General features: G+C 36.8%; 1 protein-coding gene across 4 annotated transcripts in view; it reads right to left on the bottom strand.

Annotated features, from left to right (window-relative positions):
* cadm2a (cell adhesion molecule 2a) overlaps positions 1-20,852 on the bottom strand; it is a 259,250-nt gene that overhangs the window by 27,788 nt on the left and 210,610 nt on the right. For all 4 annotated transcript variants that reach the window (XM_030154802.1, XM_030154804.1, XM_030154801.1 and 1 more), the window contains 4 exons: positions 18,489-18,626; positions 3,561-3,722; positions 2,195-2,285; positions 1,883-2,061 (listed from right to left, as the gene is read on the bottom strand). In XM_030154802.1, coding sequence (XP_030010662.1) covers positions 1,883-2,061; positions 2,195-2,285; positions 3,561-3,722; positions 18,489-18,626 — 570 coding nt within the window. The remainder of the gene's footprint in view (positions 1-1,882; positions 2,062-2,194; positions 2,286-3,560; positions 3,723-18,488; positions 18,627-20,852) is intronic.

The following is a 20,852-nucleotide window of genomic DNA, read 5'->3' on the forward strand; positions in this document are numbered from 1 at the left end:
CTCAGCTCTCTGTGATGTGTTAGGATATACAATCCCAAATTCTTGTCTTCTTCTTTTCCTTGGACATTTGGAAGAATCAGTGCATAAAGAAGACAGATATGTTGTCAAGATCCTACTGGTGGCCGAGAAGAAGGCCATAACAAAGAACTGGCTTAAGACTGATGCTCCATCTTATAAACAATGGCTTTAAATCATAGATGATATTCTTGTCAAGGAACATCTTACATATAAACTGAAGTTAAAGAAAATCTTAAAGAAAAAAAAAAGGCCATTTCAGAACTCTGCAGAGCAAAAGCTAAATACTAAAATATTTTTATGGCATTGTACTAAAAATGATGTTCTATTATATCTGAAGTCTTGTTTTGATCTGTTTAAGCATTATTTAAGACCTTACTTTAGTTAGCTTTAGTAACCAACCCTATAAAACAGATCTTCCAGAAGGTTGTTTAATTGAGAAATAAATAACAGCCTACACTATATGGACAAAAGTACTGGGACACATTGAATTCAGGTATTTCATTGCTAACAGGTGGCTGGGCTACAAAATGATCATGACAAATGTCAATTTAATGTTGCCATTAATATTATTATCATACACATCTTTATTTCATATTAAGGGATATTTTTTAAAATTTAATCATTATAGGTATCCTCTAAATTTCTAATATATTTGCCACATTAGCTCTCAAAGAAAAATCAGCCTTTCACTTAAAGAAATATTGATTTGACATTGATAATTACTGATCACAGCTGACATGAAAGTTTTGTATCATGATAACATTTTGTCTTTTCAACAATTTATCATGGCAAAATGTATGTTTTAGTGGACTCCGTCTCTCATGTCAGAGGTTTTCATGTATTCCTTTGGCCTTGCTTATGACCAGCAGCAGCCACTTCATGAACTATTGATAATAACCTTGGTTGCATCCTTCAACAGCCCCACATCTGGTTATTACTGTACACCCACCAAGGACAGTCAAGAGCATATTAGAAATTTCTCTCTTTCTGGCAAAGCATAGCTTTCAGCACCTGCACAGCTTATTTTCTCATTTTTTAATCAGATTAGGTCTGCTTTTAAATAAAAGAGCAACACATCCCAGATGCATGCAAAAATAATAATGTGATATTTTATTGATCCACTTAGGGAAATTCTCTTTTGCCTCTAGATGGTTTCTCTGGCCACAAGCTCCCCTGTTTTTTGGCTCTCATCACAGACTAAGTTCCTAAAACAGAAGAGAAATAGATGTCTCCCTGCTCTGCTCTTTTTTAAGCATTATTACTTAATGCCAAGAGACAAATAGCAGTGGAGAAATGGAAAGGAGGAAGAACTATCTGTTTTCCCTGACACTGAGCCCCTTTATCCTCCACCTCCTCTGGCGTTACTAGGAATTACTTATCCTTCCTGGTGATATTCCTGACAACGCAGCACTAAATTCTGCCTCCCTCACACATTTCCCTCCTGGTGTGTGTATGTGTGAGTGTGTATGTGTGGAGGATCTGGGACGCAGGTTTATTTAAGGAAAGGCGTTGGTGGCATTTGTGCCACCTGAGGCCCTTATTCTCCCTCTGAGAGATGGTACCGCTAATCACTCATAGCACTGATACAGTATGCAGATCAGGAGGTAGTATAATCCCGGGTTTTGCAGTGGAGTTTGCACTTGTGCCTCTAAGGTACTTATTTTCTGCTGCTTATGTGCTCTATTCAAAGATCAAATGCACCATTATTTGAGTCCAAGGCATGTTATGGCAGCATTTAAGTTTTTTGTAGGTCTTTCATCTGTCAGTAATGTCATGTGAAGAGCTCTGACTACTTCTCTACTACTTTTGTGCATGATCACATGAAACGTAATTACCCATACATCACACTTCTCTTTGAACTCACCATAGACGTAAAGCACATATTCAGCACTGCTGGTCCCTAGGTGGTTGCTGGCTTCACAGCGGTAGGTGCCATTGTCTGTCTTGTTGAGTGAAGTGAAGGTGAGTTCCCTCCCGTCTACAATCATCCTGTCCAGGTCAGGAAGTTCACCTCCGTCCTTTGTCCACATCACAGGATCTGGCCTAAGAGATGACAGGATGAAAAAGAGAACAACGGTGTGAATGCTTACAGTTGATCTTTACACATGAGTGAGGCGTTTTATGTATGTGGAGGTAACTGAAAGGCAGGTGATTTCACAGAAATACAAAGACTTACGAAGGGTTTCCTTTGGACACACACTCCAGTTTCAAGTTCTGGCCCTCCTGAGGGACAGCAAGGGAGTGGATGATCTCCACACGAGGGGCATCTGGGACAGACATAGAGGACACTCAGAATGACGGTGCATTGTTTTAACTATAAAGCTTCAGTGTGTGATATTTAGCAGCCGTGGTGACGCTGCAGATTGCAGACATGTGAATAACTATTAGCTCCATCTGTCCCTGTGGAGAACTCTAAAAATATGACAAATACCACAGGTCCTGTTTAGGGCTCATGGTTTTCTTTTTGGGCTTCTCGTTTTTGGGGATATTAACTTTGGTTCACAGTCAAACACAGCAGGTGGTGGTAATGTTACTTGATATAAATGGGAAAAAAGAAGATGAAAACATCTATACAGTAGAAACACTGTGGTGTATTATGGCAGACTGTATGTAGTGGACTTCCTCATTATGTGAAATGGTTCATTCTAATATGATTCATTTTTTCAGGTGATTATACAAAAATTAATATTTACTTATTAAAATTATAGCCCATTTATGCAATAACATACACATAAATGTTGCACACTGTACTATAAATTAGACAGTTGTCTTGATTGCATTTATATTTTCATACTATAAGGTTCAATTTATTCAACATATATGAAAACTATTCATACCATCATGAATTATTAATAAATAGATTAAAGTTTTATTTAAATCAGGTTTAGTGAAGTACATTCACATTGTGTTATTTCTTTCATCTGCATTTATAGCAAGTAATGCTAAATGTTTACTACCCAGTCACCTTAGCAAAGTTGATATAACACCACTGATACTCAATTTTCCAAATGAAACAGGTTGTCATATTCAATAATATTACATTAACAGAAGCATTTTCATACACATGCACAATATCAATTGATATGTTAGTGTGGAAATGCTACTTATTACAGCTACATTCGAGCATTTTAAAAGAACAAAATGCCCTCTATCAGTTAGATGTAACTCCATCAAAGAGTTGTGTAATGTTTTAAAATAAATAGCTTTCCCTGACAGATATAAACAATTCTAGGTATTGAATGATGAAAACATTGACAGCCTGATGTAGCCTTATGTTTAAATTACCTATATGACTTTCAAAAACTAACCTCAACAAATGCAAAACACAATTGTAAAGAGCTGTTCTGTCCTCAATAGAAAGTGCCTGAACATTTAATGCATCTTAATAGCTTTAGAATTAGGCCATGCAGTAGCTAGCAGATGTAGGGAACTGTAAAGCATTTCTTTACGTTAGCAAAACTGTTATTCCTTTTTCAGTAATTTTCTGCCACTTGTCTATCCATGTGGCCACTATGTGTATGTGTCTTTGTGTGTTCACTCACAGTGGACCTCCAGTACTTCGGTGGCCAGCTGTGGTGACTGTGCGAGTGCCACATGGTCCACTCTGCAGGTGTAGGCCACTCCATCATCATTTCTATCCACGTGCAGCTGCAGAGAGCTCCGTACTGTAAATGTCTTCCCACTTGGATTCACCTCCTTGGCACCTTTGGAGAGAGTTGCATACTGTCACTGATGCAGCACATTTATCTTGTGGGGTGTGATGGCCCCACATCAACACGATGGCCCTGTGTTCAACAGTTCAGCTAAATCCTGCTTTACAACTCCTGCCAAACTATGTTGTATATCCAGTGTGACAAGCATATATCTGACAACACAATAAGTGAATATGTTGGAAATACACAGATTAAAATGATACTGGTTATATTTGGACAAAATGCATAGTTCAGCTCAACACTACAGCAGATTACTGTATATCTGATGCAAACAGAAACAGAATTTTGTAGCAAAAACTAGTTTTAAGTCTCTTGATGTATGACAAAGTTGTTACTGCCACATTTAACCCTGTAAAGCCTGAACCATTAAATCATTGACAGAAAATTCCAGTTCTTTGAAACTGGAGCCTTGATTGCTCCTTCTAAACAACCCCCCAAAAAATGTTTTCAAATATCAATTTCCATGCATGAGTTTCAATTTTATTTCATATTTGATACATCAGGTGTCAATGCTGAAATATTATTATTTTTGAACAAACAAAAACATAATATAAGACAAACATGTCTAACAAATTGGTAATTCCTTTTCAAAATTGTCAAAGTTCTGCCTCCTTCCTCATTAATGACAATCTTGTAGTGTCACTGGAAAGGCCTCTGGTGAATGAATTCCTCCCCCCTTTGGATTATCTGTGTATTGCATGTATCTAATTGTATACATCAGGTTTTTCAAGAAAGAAATATCACACTGATCATGTAGAAGGCTTCAAAATTCATGTATCAAATATGATACGCTTGGCGTTATAGGGTTAAGCAAAGCCAGATCACATTTTTGTCTGTGTAGCTTAGTCCACATTACTCTCGGTGCTTACTTTTTTAGAATCATTTGAATTCACTTCTATACTCATCTACCATTCCTGCCAGCAGCTTCTTAACCTCCACTGCTCCCACATGACAAACACTTCAAGCCTCAGGACAAAAACATTATCAAGGCCAATCAGACGTTTGGCAATAACTTCAATCAGCCTGCACGCAAAGTATCATTATGATCAGTCCTTTGCATCTGTACAATCTGCTCATGGAACTATCACTGCAACACCTGCCCTGTAATCCTAACCAAACAGCTGAACCACCTCTCATGCCCATCAGCACAGCAATCATTGCCAAGCCATTGGCGGTATCCTCCAACCCTGTTTTCTCAAATTATGTACCTGGAGTCCAGAAATTACTCTTTGATCACATCATTTCATGTTTTGCTTAATTTGCCTCCCTGATGATTCAGGCCTTGGAGAAGCCAAAAGCTGTTTGATTCAAGTTTTATGACCAGTCACCAGTATTTCACTTTACTGTCCGTTAAGTCCTTTTGGCTTCCAATATATTTTCATCCCTGAAAAGTAGTTGATGGTAAAGAAGAACGTCTAATCTGAATTTTACACTTACTTTGCAAATTAATTCCATCTTACTTGTGAAAATGCCGTATCTACATCTATCTGTACATGGGTATAGTGTTGTGTTCTATATCAAGATGAGTAGCATTTCCTTGAGATTCAGGATAAATAGCTGGAGAGCTGCCAATATTTCATGTTCACCTAACTGCATTAATAATAATAATAATAATTTAATTTAATTTAATTTAATTTTGTAAGGATTGTTTTTGAAAACTGAAAACTTCAGCTAAATCCCCAAGGCTAAACAATGAATCCAATTATTATCAAAATCGCCCAATGGCCAAATGTAATATCTAAATCACATGAACTGAAAGGGACCCTTTGCTTATCCCCGCCCCTTATTAATAACTCTTTTTATGTCTGTCAAGCCTTTGTATCTCACTTTATGGCATTTTCAGTGATCTCTGAGAGCTACTAGGAAGGAAACAAGTGGAAATTTGTGACATAACAGCTGTGATGTAACATAACAAGGTAGACAGTAAGGATTGGAGGAGCTATATTTGTAATATAGTGTTAATTTGATCAGTGTAACTCTACTGTTAGACACTAATTAACATTACCTCATTTAGCATACAAACAATGCAAGCAATAATATTTGAGCATGAACATTCACATTAACTTCAAATTAAGTGGCTGTGTATCATTTGGGGTAGAATAAATATTATATTAATTGGAAGAAATCCAAATAAGACTAGTTTCTGGCATATTTTTTGTGTGCTAAACTACTCTGAGTGGGTGTTAGCTTCAGAAATGCAAAATTACGATATCCTCCTCTAAACCTAAAATATATCAGCTGCCAGACTTACAGGCTCCATCATAGATAATATAAATGCTCATAAAATATAAATTAATGAATGACTGTGCATAAAATTAGTGTGTCCTTGTGGGCATATTCAGTTAACATCCTATTAAATAAAGCCTTTATCTAGTGATCAAAATGGCGGTGCACTGTTTCTAGTTGATAAATAACATACATTAATCAACAGCACATATTAAGTGACTAAATAACTGCTGACAAGCTCCAGTCCAACAAAACTTCACTTGTTCTGAAAGCTTTACAGGGTTCCTGTACCCATGTTGTTAATGTTGGAAGGGTCATTTGAAGGTAAAATGTGTCACAGTGTACCATTATGAATGAAGCATTGTGGCTATACACAGATGCCCTCCAGACATGAGGAAACAAGCTTGTTTCCTCATGTCAAAAAAAAAAAAAAAAAAAAAAAAAATCCCATCAAACTTTTTTTATACTTCAGAGAAAACGGGATCTAAAAATGACCACCCCCACAGCTTTTTTTTGCAATTGAATAATTGCATTTGCAGGTGTATTAAAGCAGCCACTGATCTTTGTTGTCTTTTTCAGTCTTTGCTAAAGCCTCAGATAGTGCTATTTATTTAGTGATATCCTTTCATATCACATTTCTGAAGTCAGTCACCACTGTGCAACTGTGTTTGCTTCTACCTACTGGCTTGTTTACAACTTAATTATTTGTATATAATCACCTCCAGTTACATATTTCTGATACATTTATCTTCCTAGTCACATCTTCTCAGTCTGCACTCATCAATATTCACAATCAAACTTCATCTACACTCCTACAAAGTGTGCTTCAAAAGAAAAAAAAACAAAACATCACTCATATTAACTTATCCTGACTTATCTCTGCATTGTGGTGTTTTGTAAATCTGTGTCCCTCTTCTTCTGCATTCCTATCATAACAAATTCAAGGAAGCAGTGTGTATGTTCAGTCTCTCTCATGCTGGTTGCCTTTGTTTGTATCTCCTAAAGAGACTGTTTACGCTCCGTATCCTTCTCCCCTCTGTGCTCATCTGCTCCAATTTCTAAGCAACCCATCCCACTGTCTTCCCCTTCTCTCAATTCTGCCAATCAACCATTCTGCTCAGTCACTTCACCCAACTGAGGCAATAAGCCCACCTCCCCTTGAGATAAATGACTGTCAAGTCTGCAGTGCTAGGAACAGCTATCCAGACAACAGGAGAGAAGGGGAAATGGCAGTGTTTCTTCACATGGTAGAAATGGCAGGGGACAAAGGAGAGTGAACAAGAGTGGAGGGCATCACTTTTCGAATAGCAGGCTTTAGCAGCTAGAAGCATTCACCGACCATTTCTATCAGTTATGGTCAGTCTTCATAAACTGCTACTTCCCTGCACTTAGTCTCTCCCCCAGTCAAACTCCTCTGCACACTCCTGGCTGCTGTCTTCTATATAAAAGACTTTTCTGTTTGGCTGGTGAAGGCTGCTTCAACACATTTACTTATTTAAAACTGGAACCAGTGGCACCTTGAGCCTGAGTACACAGCTCAGGACTTCCACTCCATTTGCCTATTGCTCTATTTCCCTTTTGTTTAACATTTGCACGATATGGCTAATATTAAGGACATCGACGAGTGTGCTCAAGTGACTCTTCAGTAAGCCTGAAATAATGGGCTAAGTCACATTAGGCTTCAGGAAATCACCCACTGCTTAGGCAATACTGATGCAATGGAGAGGGTTGAATCATTTTATCACTTGGCCAATTATTGGGAAATTGTTCATATTTGTTCAGCAATTTACAATGACACGGTTATTTGAACTGCTTAGAAATGTCACGCAAACCATTTACATATTTTCACACATCTTGGCATGAGATTTGAATGTTTTCACAATGCTGTAGGACTAGTTACTTCCTGAAATTTGTACAAAAGAAGAAGTGGAAGAATACACAAACATAAATAATGATAATAATACTAATAATAATAATAATAATAATAACAAAAACATCATCAATTTAACCCTTTAAACCAGGGGTTGGCAATTAATTTTCTTATGGGCCCACATGAGAGGCTATGACAGTTGTTAAGGGTCGGATCGATACACCTGCAGCTCTGCTCAATATGTATCTCATAAAAAAACTGTAAATGAAACAATTTCATGAAAATCTACAGGACAGAATGTAACTATTTAATGAACATTCACAAAAACATTTTCAAAAATGAGCAAAACCAGCTCCAAATTAACTTTATATGAAAAACAATAAATCCTTCCACCTTTGTTTGCACATCTCAGTTCCTCTTCTTTTACTTTACATCTGACTTCAGTGAAGAAATACTTGCAGTATGTCTTGTTAAAAACTCTGCCTTTTGAATCAGTTTTTCTTTTTTGGCGTTAACTGACCAACAGACCCATCAGTGCATAAGCCTAATGCTAAGTATGGACAGTACATGCAAAAAAAAAACAAAAAAAAAACATCAGTTTAGCAGATCCTTCAAAATAAAATGTATTTGCATGTACTATGATGATATTGACTTTTAATTTGCCAGTGACCTCATGTGGGCCAGTCAGGGTCAGCTACTGGGCCGCAGGCTGTACAATACCCAGGTCTGCTTTAAACCCTAAGCCTGCAATGGTCTGGACTTTTTTTTCTTATTTTCACTAACTAAAAGGTTAGAAATCATGCTGTGAGTGAGTCCATTTTCCCATTTTTCCAGATCTTTCAAAATCTAACAATCCTTCACCATTTACTGCCTGTTATAATACTGCTAATATGGCTTCTTCTCCAGCTTCTAGTACAGGCATTAGTGAAACTACCATAACCACCCAATAAACCCTATAAAGCCCAACATCTCAGGGTTCAGAAAATGTTAGAATTTTTCCAGTTGCACAAACAGTGACAGAGTTACAGCCATCCAAACTGTATATGCACAGGGTGTGTCAGTGATGACACATCAGGTTTTAAGAGTTAAGGTTTAGAGGGCTTATCACTGCTGTATAAGAAATAAATATGTTAATCATTAATCAGAAAACTTTAGTATGATATGATAAATGTAGGTTTTGTATGATATTTTGACGACTGAAACATTTATCTGTCTTTAACTGGGAGTTGTAACTCAGCAAAGAACAATTTACCTGATATACACTTCTTTATTTAACATATTTCACTTTTGAACTCAGTAAAGTCTTAACATTACATGGCTAGCAGTACTAGAAGATTTTTTTTGTGTGTGTTTGTTAAAAAAATGTCGCTACAGCACATTGAAATTATTTTGTCTTTGTAACTTAAAACTGTTTGTCTTTATATTTAAAACTATAAAGTAATCTACTTTTAGGTTTGATTGTGATCATATGTTAGGCTGTTCCAGACCAGAATTTTAGATACTTCAATCAGTGTGATGGGCTCTCAGCTGTGCCCCTGTGGCAGCTCACCCACAAAGCTCAGTCTCTACTTAAACCTCTTTATGTTTTATCAGCCTACCATCAACCTACAGTAATTTCAACATGTTTCTTAATTTCAGACTTTTGTGAATGTTAAAAAAAAAGCACTCCACAGTAAAACAGCACTTGTTAAAGTGGACGACAAATCTGAAACTGCAGTCCACCTGAAATTGATTGCCTCTGTGTGAGTCAGGGTAAGCGCTTACAACTGGCTCCTGCAAAATTTTCCTTCATTACTTTCATTATGTGATTCAAAGTCTATGGGTCTAGGTAAAGAAAAAATATATATATTTTTTCTTTTTTTTTCATGTTTTTACAATGAATCTTTAGTTTTGTTTTTGTGATGATACAGATGAGGTTTGCATCTGACAAAATTTATAGAACAATAACCACCTAAACCTGCTATTTTTTGTTATGATTTCTTTTTTATATCTTTTTTTATTTATTTAGTTCTAGACAAATACTGTGACAGGGGTAATGAAAACAAACAAACAAGCAAACAGAAAAAAAAGTTCATAAGGCATAGACATGTGGCAAAACAAAGATGAGTCCTTGGCCTTACCACCTCCAAAAACAAAAGTCAATTAATATATATTATAGAAATCTATAAAATTGGAGCGATGACAACAGTAATGATAATAAGAAAAAGAAGGAGAAAAGGGGGAGGAGAGGAAGACAAAGAAAGAAAAGGCAGTCACTATTATTGTATTTGGGATTATTGATTTTGCTTTGTTTTGTCTCTCCTTTCCCATTCCTTTCTATCTATCCTCTTTTTTCCCCTTAAGCTTCTTTTATACCATTATTTAAAACCCTTTACTGATTTCTTGCGTTTGTATACTCACATCCTTTGACCCTTGTACTCACTAGACTGTCAATTTGGTTTTCATTCCTTCCTCTGTCTCCACCTGAATATGCCCAACTCGCACGAAATAACCATAAATAATCACACAAATATACATACACACACACACACACACACACACACACACACACACACACACACACAAACACACCTGTAAATAGCCCTATGTTTGCACCCGTCTTAGTTTTGCCTAAAAAATTATATTTTTAAGTGCTAATGAAAATTATTATCATTATATGTGCCACTCTGTAGATTTCTGACTGTTTCTCAGTGAGCTCTACAAACAGCGTATAGTATCCCAAATTTCAAAATAAAACTAAGAGACATGGAGCTGCTATAAAAGCTCAGACTTAACCAGATAGAGTCATCTGGGCAGGCTGAAGCCCAGCCCATTGCAATAACAGTGCTATTTGATAATTGTACTTGATCTGTAGACAGCATTGAGTGAGGTCAATTAAAAGTTCATGTTACAACCAATAAGACCTATCAAAATACATTATTTAAGAGCTGGAAAGATACTTTAGGATGCAACTGGCAACTAGCTATGACAGCATGCAAGTGGACGGGAAATACACAGACATAAAACGGTAATTGCTCTGAGAGTTTTTGGTCATAAAACACATAAATCCAAAGGCATTTCAAGAAAACTACAATGTAAAAAAAATAAAGCAACATTCATGGTAAAGTCTGCATTTTAGGCGATTCCTATTAAAAAATGGCATCTTTCAGTCACTTCTGTACAGACAGTAACATGACTCCCCCCACTTTTTGCAACTCTGTGCAGTCAGTGATATTCCATTATTTCCAGTTTCTCTAAAATATGTTTTTTTGATAACAGTATTACTCAGTTCCTAGTAAAGATCAACAGAAAACAATTATCCAGAAAACAAAAGAACACCACTGAGCCACAACATTCCTATTTTATTGTGCAGCTCACTCCTGATTCAGTACCCTGTTTCAACCTTAAATTTCTGATCAACCTGCTGTGTATTTTTTTCTTTAATAGTCCATTTCAGTCAGCCTGTTTTGCAGAGCCGAGGACCCTTGCCTCTGCTGAGTCATATAAACCACTGCTGGACAAAGCTGCACAAAGGACTACTTTTAATATCCAACATTATAATAAAAGTCACAAACCTGAGTTCTGCCAGTGCATCATAGTAGCACAGTACCATCACACTAATTCTATGTAACTTAGGATGAAACATCAAGATCAGTATTACTAAATGTGACTTAATCAACTACTAATACTAAGGCTAGGGACTGTATTAACCCTTAAAGACCCAACCAGCTAACCAAAACCATCAACTGAGCTAAAATGTTGAATAACTTCTGAACCACTAAACCTACTAATACATGCAAATAATTGGTGTAAAATGCAGTTTGTCATCTTTCCATGGTCATCAGATATGACCCCTTTTGGATGTTCAAAGGCTCCATATAGTGAGTGTGGAAACACTGTCATCTTCTACAACATTGATTCCCCACTAAAACCCATGGAGTTTGAGCAATGACAGTGGATGAAGACACTTGGTTTATGTTCAGTTAATGATATATTTTGCCAAAAAAAAAAAAAAGTCTTTTTTTCTTCAGTTTTCTCTGTTTTTGATAAAATAAGCCTCAACTTTAATCTGAGCTTTAATGAACATCTGTATGATCAACAAATCAAATACAAGAAAATATGTGGTTTTCTCTGAAAAAATGCAAAATACAGAGGATAATGTTATAATAAATTAAGAAAAGTTACATATAGAGAAAAAAATGTTTTGGAACTGCCACAAAAGTATGGGTAAAAGTACTACATCTAATAGAAAACACTACACAATCACAGACACAGTATATGAGTCATGAGATTTTGATAATTTGCACATACAGTGAGTTTTTCACACTGCATTTTATAATATAACAACTCTTCTACGAGCAGCAATTAACCTTCTTGAGGCTCCATGGTCTGTTATTGAAAATGTCAATTTTGTACACAGCAAGAGAAAAGCCTGCAAGACCATTCTAGACTGAGGGCTTATAAAATGCTCTCTTGTTTCATGCTGTAAATACATCAGTTCACTAAAAGCACTGCACTTGTTTTTTCTTTTATGTGCAATGCTTTTTACACTATTTTTAGTTGCAAACCTGATGAATAAGAGAGGCGAAGAAAATAAAAGCATGATGTGGTTAGTTCAATTCATCCATGAATTTAAGGTGTTATTCATTTCAGTACAAAATCTGTGTTTGTATTCAGTGTGTGTATTTTCAACTGTTTATGGTACTTGGTACAATATTAATTAACAACATCCTCCTCTTCTTAACCAATGGCTTGGCAGTGCCTGGCTGTCACTGCAGCTTTCTGTGGGTGTAGGGTAAGAGCTCTGTTCCTTTTGTATGAGCCAAAACAGAGTCTTGAAGGATTAGAAATGGAAATGACAGCCGTAGAAATGTGAGAATCTGACCCTTTTATGTCAGTTACAGGAGACAGGGACATTTCAAGAAGGAAAAAAAAACAAAACAAAGCAGGAGGACGGGTGGGTTGGGGGCGGAATCATCATCAACAGCGGTGCTGACTAATGTTGGCAGCAGGGGTTCGAGGACTGACTCAACACACTTTAAACTGCATTTTATGTGAGATTTAAAATAATTTGCAAAAGCAAGACAATGAGTGTGAAAATTATCAAAAATATAAAGTATGGGTTTAAATATACGTCATTCACAGAGCAAATAGGGGTAAATACGTTGCCGTCTGTTGCTTATAAGCTGCAGCACTCTGCTAAGGCTACTTTTTTAAGAAAGAGGTTTTGGCTCTAACACACAGGAAGCTCTATCTCCAGTGACGTGTGGACATGATATATTATACTATGCAGCGTTCAGGGAGGTGGACCCGTTGGCAGGAAGCATCCTGTCTGACCTGTCTCACCATCTCACCTATGCTCTTAACTGATGGGTGACTCTAGGGAGCACAGTAAAATCTTAGAAAAGTTTCTTTCAATGCCTGGTGCCATAATGTACTTTCCCTGAGTGTTGACTGACTTCTATGCATTCACAAAAACGGTTCTAAAAAAAGTAGTATGGTCTTGGCTTGGTGCACTGACATTTGAATAGTTTCTCTTAGTGGTATTTTCTCATACCTTCCTCTCCTCTCATACATTGGTATATTTATTCAGCTGATGAAAAAAACATAAGAAATTCTCAGTGTGTTGCCTTTATGTCAATTAATACATAGTTGTAACATCAAATTAATGTAGTGATGGATAGATTTCAACATATTTGAGAAGCTTTTTTGTATGTGTATACGGGATAGAGGGCTTGAATATGTGTTTTTGTGTGTGACTTTGCCATCTTTTATTCATGCCACTGTGACTCACAGGAGCCATCTTGAAATTACATCTTTAATAGTCATTGATCCATACAACCCGAGGGAGCTGGATACTATAAATGTAGTCCCAACACAGACTTTTTAAATAGTGTGCAAGGTTGTCTAACAATGCTGAAAGGACTGAAATGTATTTTTTTTTAAACTAGAAAACTCTTTAATTCCTAAACTTGGGAGAGACGATGTTGAAAGCTGTCTAATCAACTTCAACATCATCCTGTTTGAAATAAGCTCCAGGAGCTATTGCCTCTTTGTTTTCTGCAATAGTTCTTTCCAGAGCAAACCTTAGAATAACGATTGCCACCTTATTCTGTTTTCACTCATTTAAGTCAAGGACAACTACTCGTAAATGAAGGAATAGCTTGTGTTTCTTAAAAGGTCGTTCGGTCGCTGCTCAACTACTCAGCGAACTGGTAGATTTGTGCGATAGCGTATTGAAAAGTCAGCAGACAACGACCTGGGATAGTGCAAGGTATGTCTGCAGTAATAGTTCCTTGTCCTTGACTAACAAGTTTGACAATAGAATAGGGATGTGACCGCAGGCGAATTTAAATCAAATCTCTGTTTTTTTCCTTAAGCCCCCTTGGAATAGAGCTATCGGATAACATGATGAAGCAATAACCTCTACAGTTTAGGTCAGAGAGTATGATAATACTAGTCCAATAACGAACACCCCCACCCATATTTGAAATAAATATTCATTTCATCTCTGCCTTGCATGGTCCCCTTACTGCTCCCTGTGCTTCAGTGGTGTGTAAACAAGTGCTACATGTGGTGATATTGGCAGAGATCTCTGCGGGTTATGGTGTGTAACTGAGATAGAAATATATCATTACTGGGTGGGGACTGGGGGGATCTGAGGGACAAAGAGACTCAGAAATAAGAATATTGGATTCCGTTCCACACACAAGCTTATGTCCTTACATACAGCCTGTCTGCTCCATCTGTCTGTTTTGTTCACGCAGACACACACATATCTAGATTCCCGAACACACTCGCTTAGCATAGGGTGTCCGTTAACTGCATGGGAATGGGTGATGGACTGCTCCAGTGGTTCTGCCGGTAATATAATCTTCTCTTTCCCCCCAGATCCCACACCAATATGTCACAATTGTCATTTATTCCCAGTGTTGTCGCCCACAATCAGATGGCTTTTCACATTGAACACACCCAGATGCTGTCAGGAAGATGAACAGTTTAAATGCGCTCACCTACACATATGCATATATCTGTGCATTAACATTTGTTGTCCTCTGAGTTTGCATGCTTTTATGTTTATTTATCTGTCTGCATTTAACATAAAACCGCAGTCGAACATACACCAACAGGAGAAAGAAAAATCGCTTGCTAGGTTTTTAATTTGATTTTCCATTGAAATGCCACACACATGGTTGCCTGCAGTGGTTGACGTTTGCATGCACACATTCGCGTCAACACTGTCACGTATAACAAGCCAGTCTGACCGTGTCCAGATAATAATTCACACCTCCTCGTAACCACAAGAAAGTAGACCAATTAGTGTCAAAGTGCATATGGGGCAGCAAAGAAAAATAAATGTGCATGCTTCAATCACACACGCACGCACACAAACAAAAATAAAGAAATATATTTTATACAGCACATGTCCACAATGTGTGTGAAGCCTGCATGACAGTCACCGGCCAATGAACTGTTAATTAAAAACTGACACTAAGCTGTCAGAAAACACAAGGTATTAATTAGCAGGCAATGTTTTCTTCACTTTTTAAATGCATCTGATTTTTTTTTAATGTTATTTCCTCACAGGAAATAACACTTTTTATATAAAAGGAATGATAATGACAAATGTGGTTACTGAGGGAAATAAATGCACATAGATGTTTTTTTTAATCTGGAGCTGTCAGTGTGTAGGATTACCTCAGCAAAAAGGCTCCTCTCCTGAATAAACATGATTCAATATTGTCTCTGCACTACAGTCAACTAAATGAAAAGCTACAATGGTATCTACTTAAAACTGTGTGGAAAGCCAGCATTGATTTGAGCTTATCTCCTTGCTTATCTGGACCCTGGGAAACCCTAATGCGAGATAGCAGGCTGAGCTGTCTCGGCTTAAGTTCAGGTAGAAAGGGTGTAATGGCAGACTCAGAGAAAGCTTTTCAGCTGATTCAGTGAGGGCTGAAACATCACCTCTGATCAAAATTCTTGATGGCTCCAATAGCAGATCTGACCAAAAATCTTCTAATCTGACATTTGTATAAAATCTCAAGGTTCTGCTTTCTCTTCAGGGACAATGTTACCAAGGATTTTTTTTGCCTCGAAGGAAAAAATGACTTTTTAACACTGAAGTCCTTATACGTGATTTTATTCTGATGTTTAATTCATGTTCCTACACTCATAACAATGTCAAGAATCACCATGAAACAACTCACCTAATCTGTTGTGATCTGCATATTTGCAGTAACAATTAGAAAACAACATTTCTTCTACTTAAACCCTTATCATACTCAGTAAAATACAGATATCACATTAATGAGGCCTAAATAAAGATCACCACACACAAAGCTAAAGGGGATATTGTGGAATATGGCCTTAATAAGGACGTATATCCTTTGGAGACAATGTTCACTGCAAACCACAAAGGAAAACCAGACTACCTGCTAACTGCGGTAATTGAAAAGAACATTATATCTTGACGAGATTTCCATTTGCCCCACAGGAATCTTTTCTCTTAGCAGGGGGCCACTGGGAAATGCAATAATCACCCATGGAAACACAAGAAGTCTGTAAGGAACATATCATCCTAATTAGCATTTTTTTCCCTATATGGTTCATACTCACCAAGGGAAACAAGAACCAATGTTAAAATGGAAAAAAATACTGTACATTTATAATACATGGTGTATAGCTGAATTACAATACAATTTAGCCCGTAAATATATCTTGGTTTTGCTGTCTTAGATTTTTTTGTCATTTCACAAAGCCAGCTTCTTGAAAAACAGAAAATGAACAAGAAAGCATTTATAAAATAGACACCAGTAATTTTTTTTTTGGGTAACAGAAATAAAAACTATTAAAATCAATATCTTATATACTTGCAGTTTCTGTGTTGGTGGAAAGAACAAGTAACTAATAACTAGGGTTTAACAAAAAAAAAAGCCTTCTGCTTAAAACTAAAAACCAACTTCATATGTGTCAGTATCAATGTAAGTGTGTAAAATAAAGGTGATAATTCAGATTTCATATTTTATTTTACCACGACTAACATGATTACAAAAAAAAACTTAAGTTCATTAAATTTTAAATCAACAACTCGAATCTATAACAAATTGAAAACATTGCATACACATACTGTATGAATGGAAATACATGTGTGCAAGGTTAAAAATTCTAAAGAAGCTGAGAAACTGAGAGCTGAAAGTATTAATATGCAAAGTTAACAAGCAAAAATCATGCATGCTTTGGCTGGCGCTATATTTGTGTTTATTAATCCTTTGTATAAGCACAGAAATTAACTCTGAGCTGTGTTTTGCGCATACTAAACGCATCTCGTAAAGGAAACTTTAAAACATTTAATTGGGCATTTAGGATGTGCAACACCTGGCTGCTTGCTAGGTTCATTACAGAGTTCCAGTGATCTGGTGGGTTATACAGAGATTATGACAGCGTCGTCTCAAGTCTGCATAGTGTTTTGCCGGCTCTAAAAAAAGGAAATCTGTGATTCTCAATTTATTCTCTTTGTTTAATCTCACAGTGATTTAAATTAGAAGAGCATAATTTGCATTTTGTTATCTGCCTTTATTCTGCTTTGTCAAACAGCACTGGAACCGTCATCAAAGTTCTGGAACTGTGCTGATGATCTGTGACAGTCTGTCCTACTGGGTTATGAATTTTATTTGATACAGACCTGCATCTGTTTCTGTTTTTCCTCAGAAGCAATTGTATAACCATTTCATGTCTCATGCTCACTTTTTACAACATCATTTGTATTTCTCTCCATCTCATTCGTGCCTTCAAACAATTACAAAGCGTGCGGTTCATCAAGTAGAGCAGAGCAGAAGTCGGCTGGAAATGAGGTGTGTAGTCCAGCCAGTGTGATTTAGAACAGCCCTCTGATAACAAGGGAGGTTAATGCATCGGTCTCAGGCCAGAGGACACATGCTGAATCTGCTCTATCAGAAACAACTTGTTCAGAACAAAAACACCCTGTTTAAACACCCACTGCAGAGTGGTTCATTGTGCCAGTTTTATGAATAATCCTTTCCTTTGTATAAATGTAACATACTTTTAAGGATATATACATATTTTCTGAAGAATTTATCCTTGATTTGTTTATGAAAAAGCACTAATGAAATGACCTGAGGCTTCAGTTTTGTTAAAATATGACAAGGAATAAAATTGTTATACAAAAGCAGTATGTCCAACTATGAAACGACAGCTACACATACATTCTACAGTAAGTAGACCCTCTTGCTTGTTTATATAATAGGAGCCCATGATAAATTCTCATCAAAGATTCTCAGTCTACATAAACATTCTGCCATGCAAATTTGACCATAGTCATAATGACCTGCATAATGACTCATTAACCATACAAAGGCCTGAAGGTGTCAGTGACCCTCAAGACACACAACAGGATTCATGTGACCCCTCAAGGCATTTACATATGGAGAGGATAAATCTTTAGAACTGATGAAGCCACTCAGATGAGAGGTGAAATGTCTTCAAGCCAAGATCGAAGTCCAGTTGCTTTTGATTCAACCTTTCTAAAATTTGAATCCAAATATTATCCCAGTCTCAACTACCACTAACATATTTATTGCAAGGCATGAGGGTTAACTCACTCAAGATAGCTACTATAGAGTGCAGACGACCACCCTGATCTAACAGCAGATGTTCCGTACCTTTGACCTCCTTTTCATTCCTGAACCAGCGCAGGTCGGCGGCGGGCTTGCTACCCTGAGTGATGCAGGTCAGGGTGATCTGGTCTCCCTCCAAAGCTGGCTTTGTCAGGCCATCGATCTCCGGCTTCTCTGGCACACCTGAAAGATGAAATGAAAATCACCAGCATGAAACTAATTCACACTTACTGGTAGGTTATTATGCAACAATGTTATTATATTGGGGTGTGTGAAAGTCTCCTCTTGTCTGTCCTCCTGCAGGGTGATTAAAAAGCAGACATTACAAAAGCACCTAGGCAGCAGTTGGTGAGGAGTCTTATTTTCACATGTTCAGTAAAGGTGATACGTTTAGTTTTCTTGCATAGAAATCAATGCAGTAGGAACAAAATGAGTGTTATCTGTGGGTGCTTTCAAGGTTGGAAAATTACAGTTAGAAATATTGAGTGTTTAATGCAATGGTGAGTGATGTGGCAAAAAGTGTAATCTGTTAATTTTGTTTTGTCACCAATAACACTTTATATGCGACCATTTGCAATACATTTGAACATGGCACACATGAAAGTAGAAAACAGGCACAAAGGCACCACAAACAAAGGTCTTTTTGCCTTTTTATATTCTACACAATGATATTTCATATTTTGTTATGCTTGATTGAAAACTTGCACAAATGCTCATAGCAGGAGAAATAATATTTAAATATCAGTAAATTTTAATTCATTTTGTTTAAAATATAAAATTACAAGTGTGAGAATACACATTTACATGAGATCATTTAACATAAAGTATTCGTTGACAATACAGAAACTATGCTATATTGAAAATGAAACCAAGTGAATGAGATTTTGGCTAACTCTTCAATTTTCTGTTTGAAAAATCAATTTGGTGACAGAATGACACGAGTTTAGCAACTCCATGTGAAATACTTTTTTAAATCCTACAACCAATGCATTCTCAGGATGCATGTGCCTTTTGTGTGCATGTTTTCATGTCATTAAATGAAAACTAGTGACCAAAGGGAAGGCCATGAGGTTGTAGAGAAAATGTTAATTACTGGCATTTCCGATAATGAGTGTTTTAAATGTGTAGAGTCTGTCCTTCTCATGTCAATGAGTAATAAGTCTGCATCAGGCTGAGTGACTGAAAGGTCTGTCAGTCAATGCCATTGACTCACTCTGGCCTTGTCTGTCTCACCTCCCCCTGAAAGGTTTATTATGGCTCTTAAAGGTCCCGTCTGTTTACCATCCCTTTGAAGGAACAAACATGCATAACCTTAACAATAGCTACTGCTTTGTATTGAGAAAGCACAACCATTTTGAGCTATATATATGTATATATATATATATATATATTACTCCCTTGTGTTTATATGAAAAAGTTCTTGTCTTTAAGCGTTTTAAGTGCAAGTGTCACTGCTTCTAATGAAATGTAAGTACTGTGGTGCATGTTTAAGTGTGAATAAGTAAGTGTGGTTTGGCTCAGGAAAGTGTTTGATGGGTTTTCTCCCAGACTGAACGGGAGCAGATCAAATACAATGTTCATCTTATACAGTCACGTTCCCCTTGAATGGCCAGAGGCTGCAAAGCTTTAATCCTTCTGTCTGTCTCCAACTGCATGAATGTGTCTGCATGCATTTCTCTGCTCATTTGTGCATCATGGATTTGGCTGTTCTCCAGTGTTTGTGTGCATGTATCACTGTTTAGGCACGACCAACCGCATTTTGAGACATATAAAAGGAGTGAGTTATCAATGTCTGATGTGTAGCAGATAAGCAGAGGAATTAAAAAAAGCATTTCACACATTCTTGGAGTTGTTATGGTCACTTTGATGTATACGAATTTGCCCAGTTTATTAATACAACTGTATATTTAACACAATGTCCTCTGACTTTAATTGAGTCTGTGTTTTGCATGTGTTCACTGTATCTGGTCTTTGGTGGTAGATCACTAATTTTATACACAACATTCACACTTTACATATGCTTCAATTTCTGTCAACGCATCAGCAATTTCCACTGCATTAAACCAAAGTAATTGCCACCATATGCTCCGTTCCAATGTAATATCTGTAAATCAGGATGGATTTACTGAGAAAACAATACGTCACATACATTACTTTCCTCAGCAAAAACACACAAAAGCAATCACTTTAATAATATTCCTATCTTACCTTATCTTATCGTAGCTTATCTTATCTTATTATTGTTACAAATAGCTTGTTTCAGATGGTATTTACTTATTTTGCACACATTTCAAGTCAATACAAATATGTTGCTCATTTAATACACTGCTTACGAGCAGATCGGTGTTCTATCCAAATCATTCTCAGTGTTTTCTTGTGCTCCCTGAAACAGTGGCAGAACAACCAGGC

The sequence above is a fragment of the Sphaeramia orbicularis genome, chromosome 14 (assembly GCF_902148855.1).
Source record: "Sphaeramia orbicularis chromosome 14, fSphaOr1.1, whole genome shotgun sequence".
NCBI lineage: Eukaryota > Metazoa > Chordata > Actinopteri > Kurtiformes > Apogonidae > Sphaeramia > Sphaeramia orbicularis.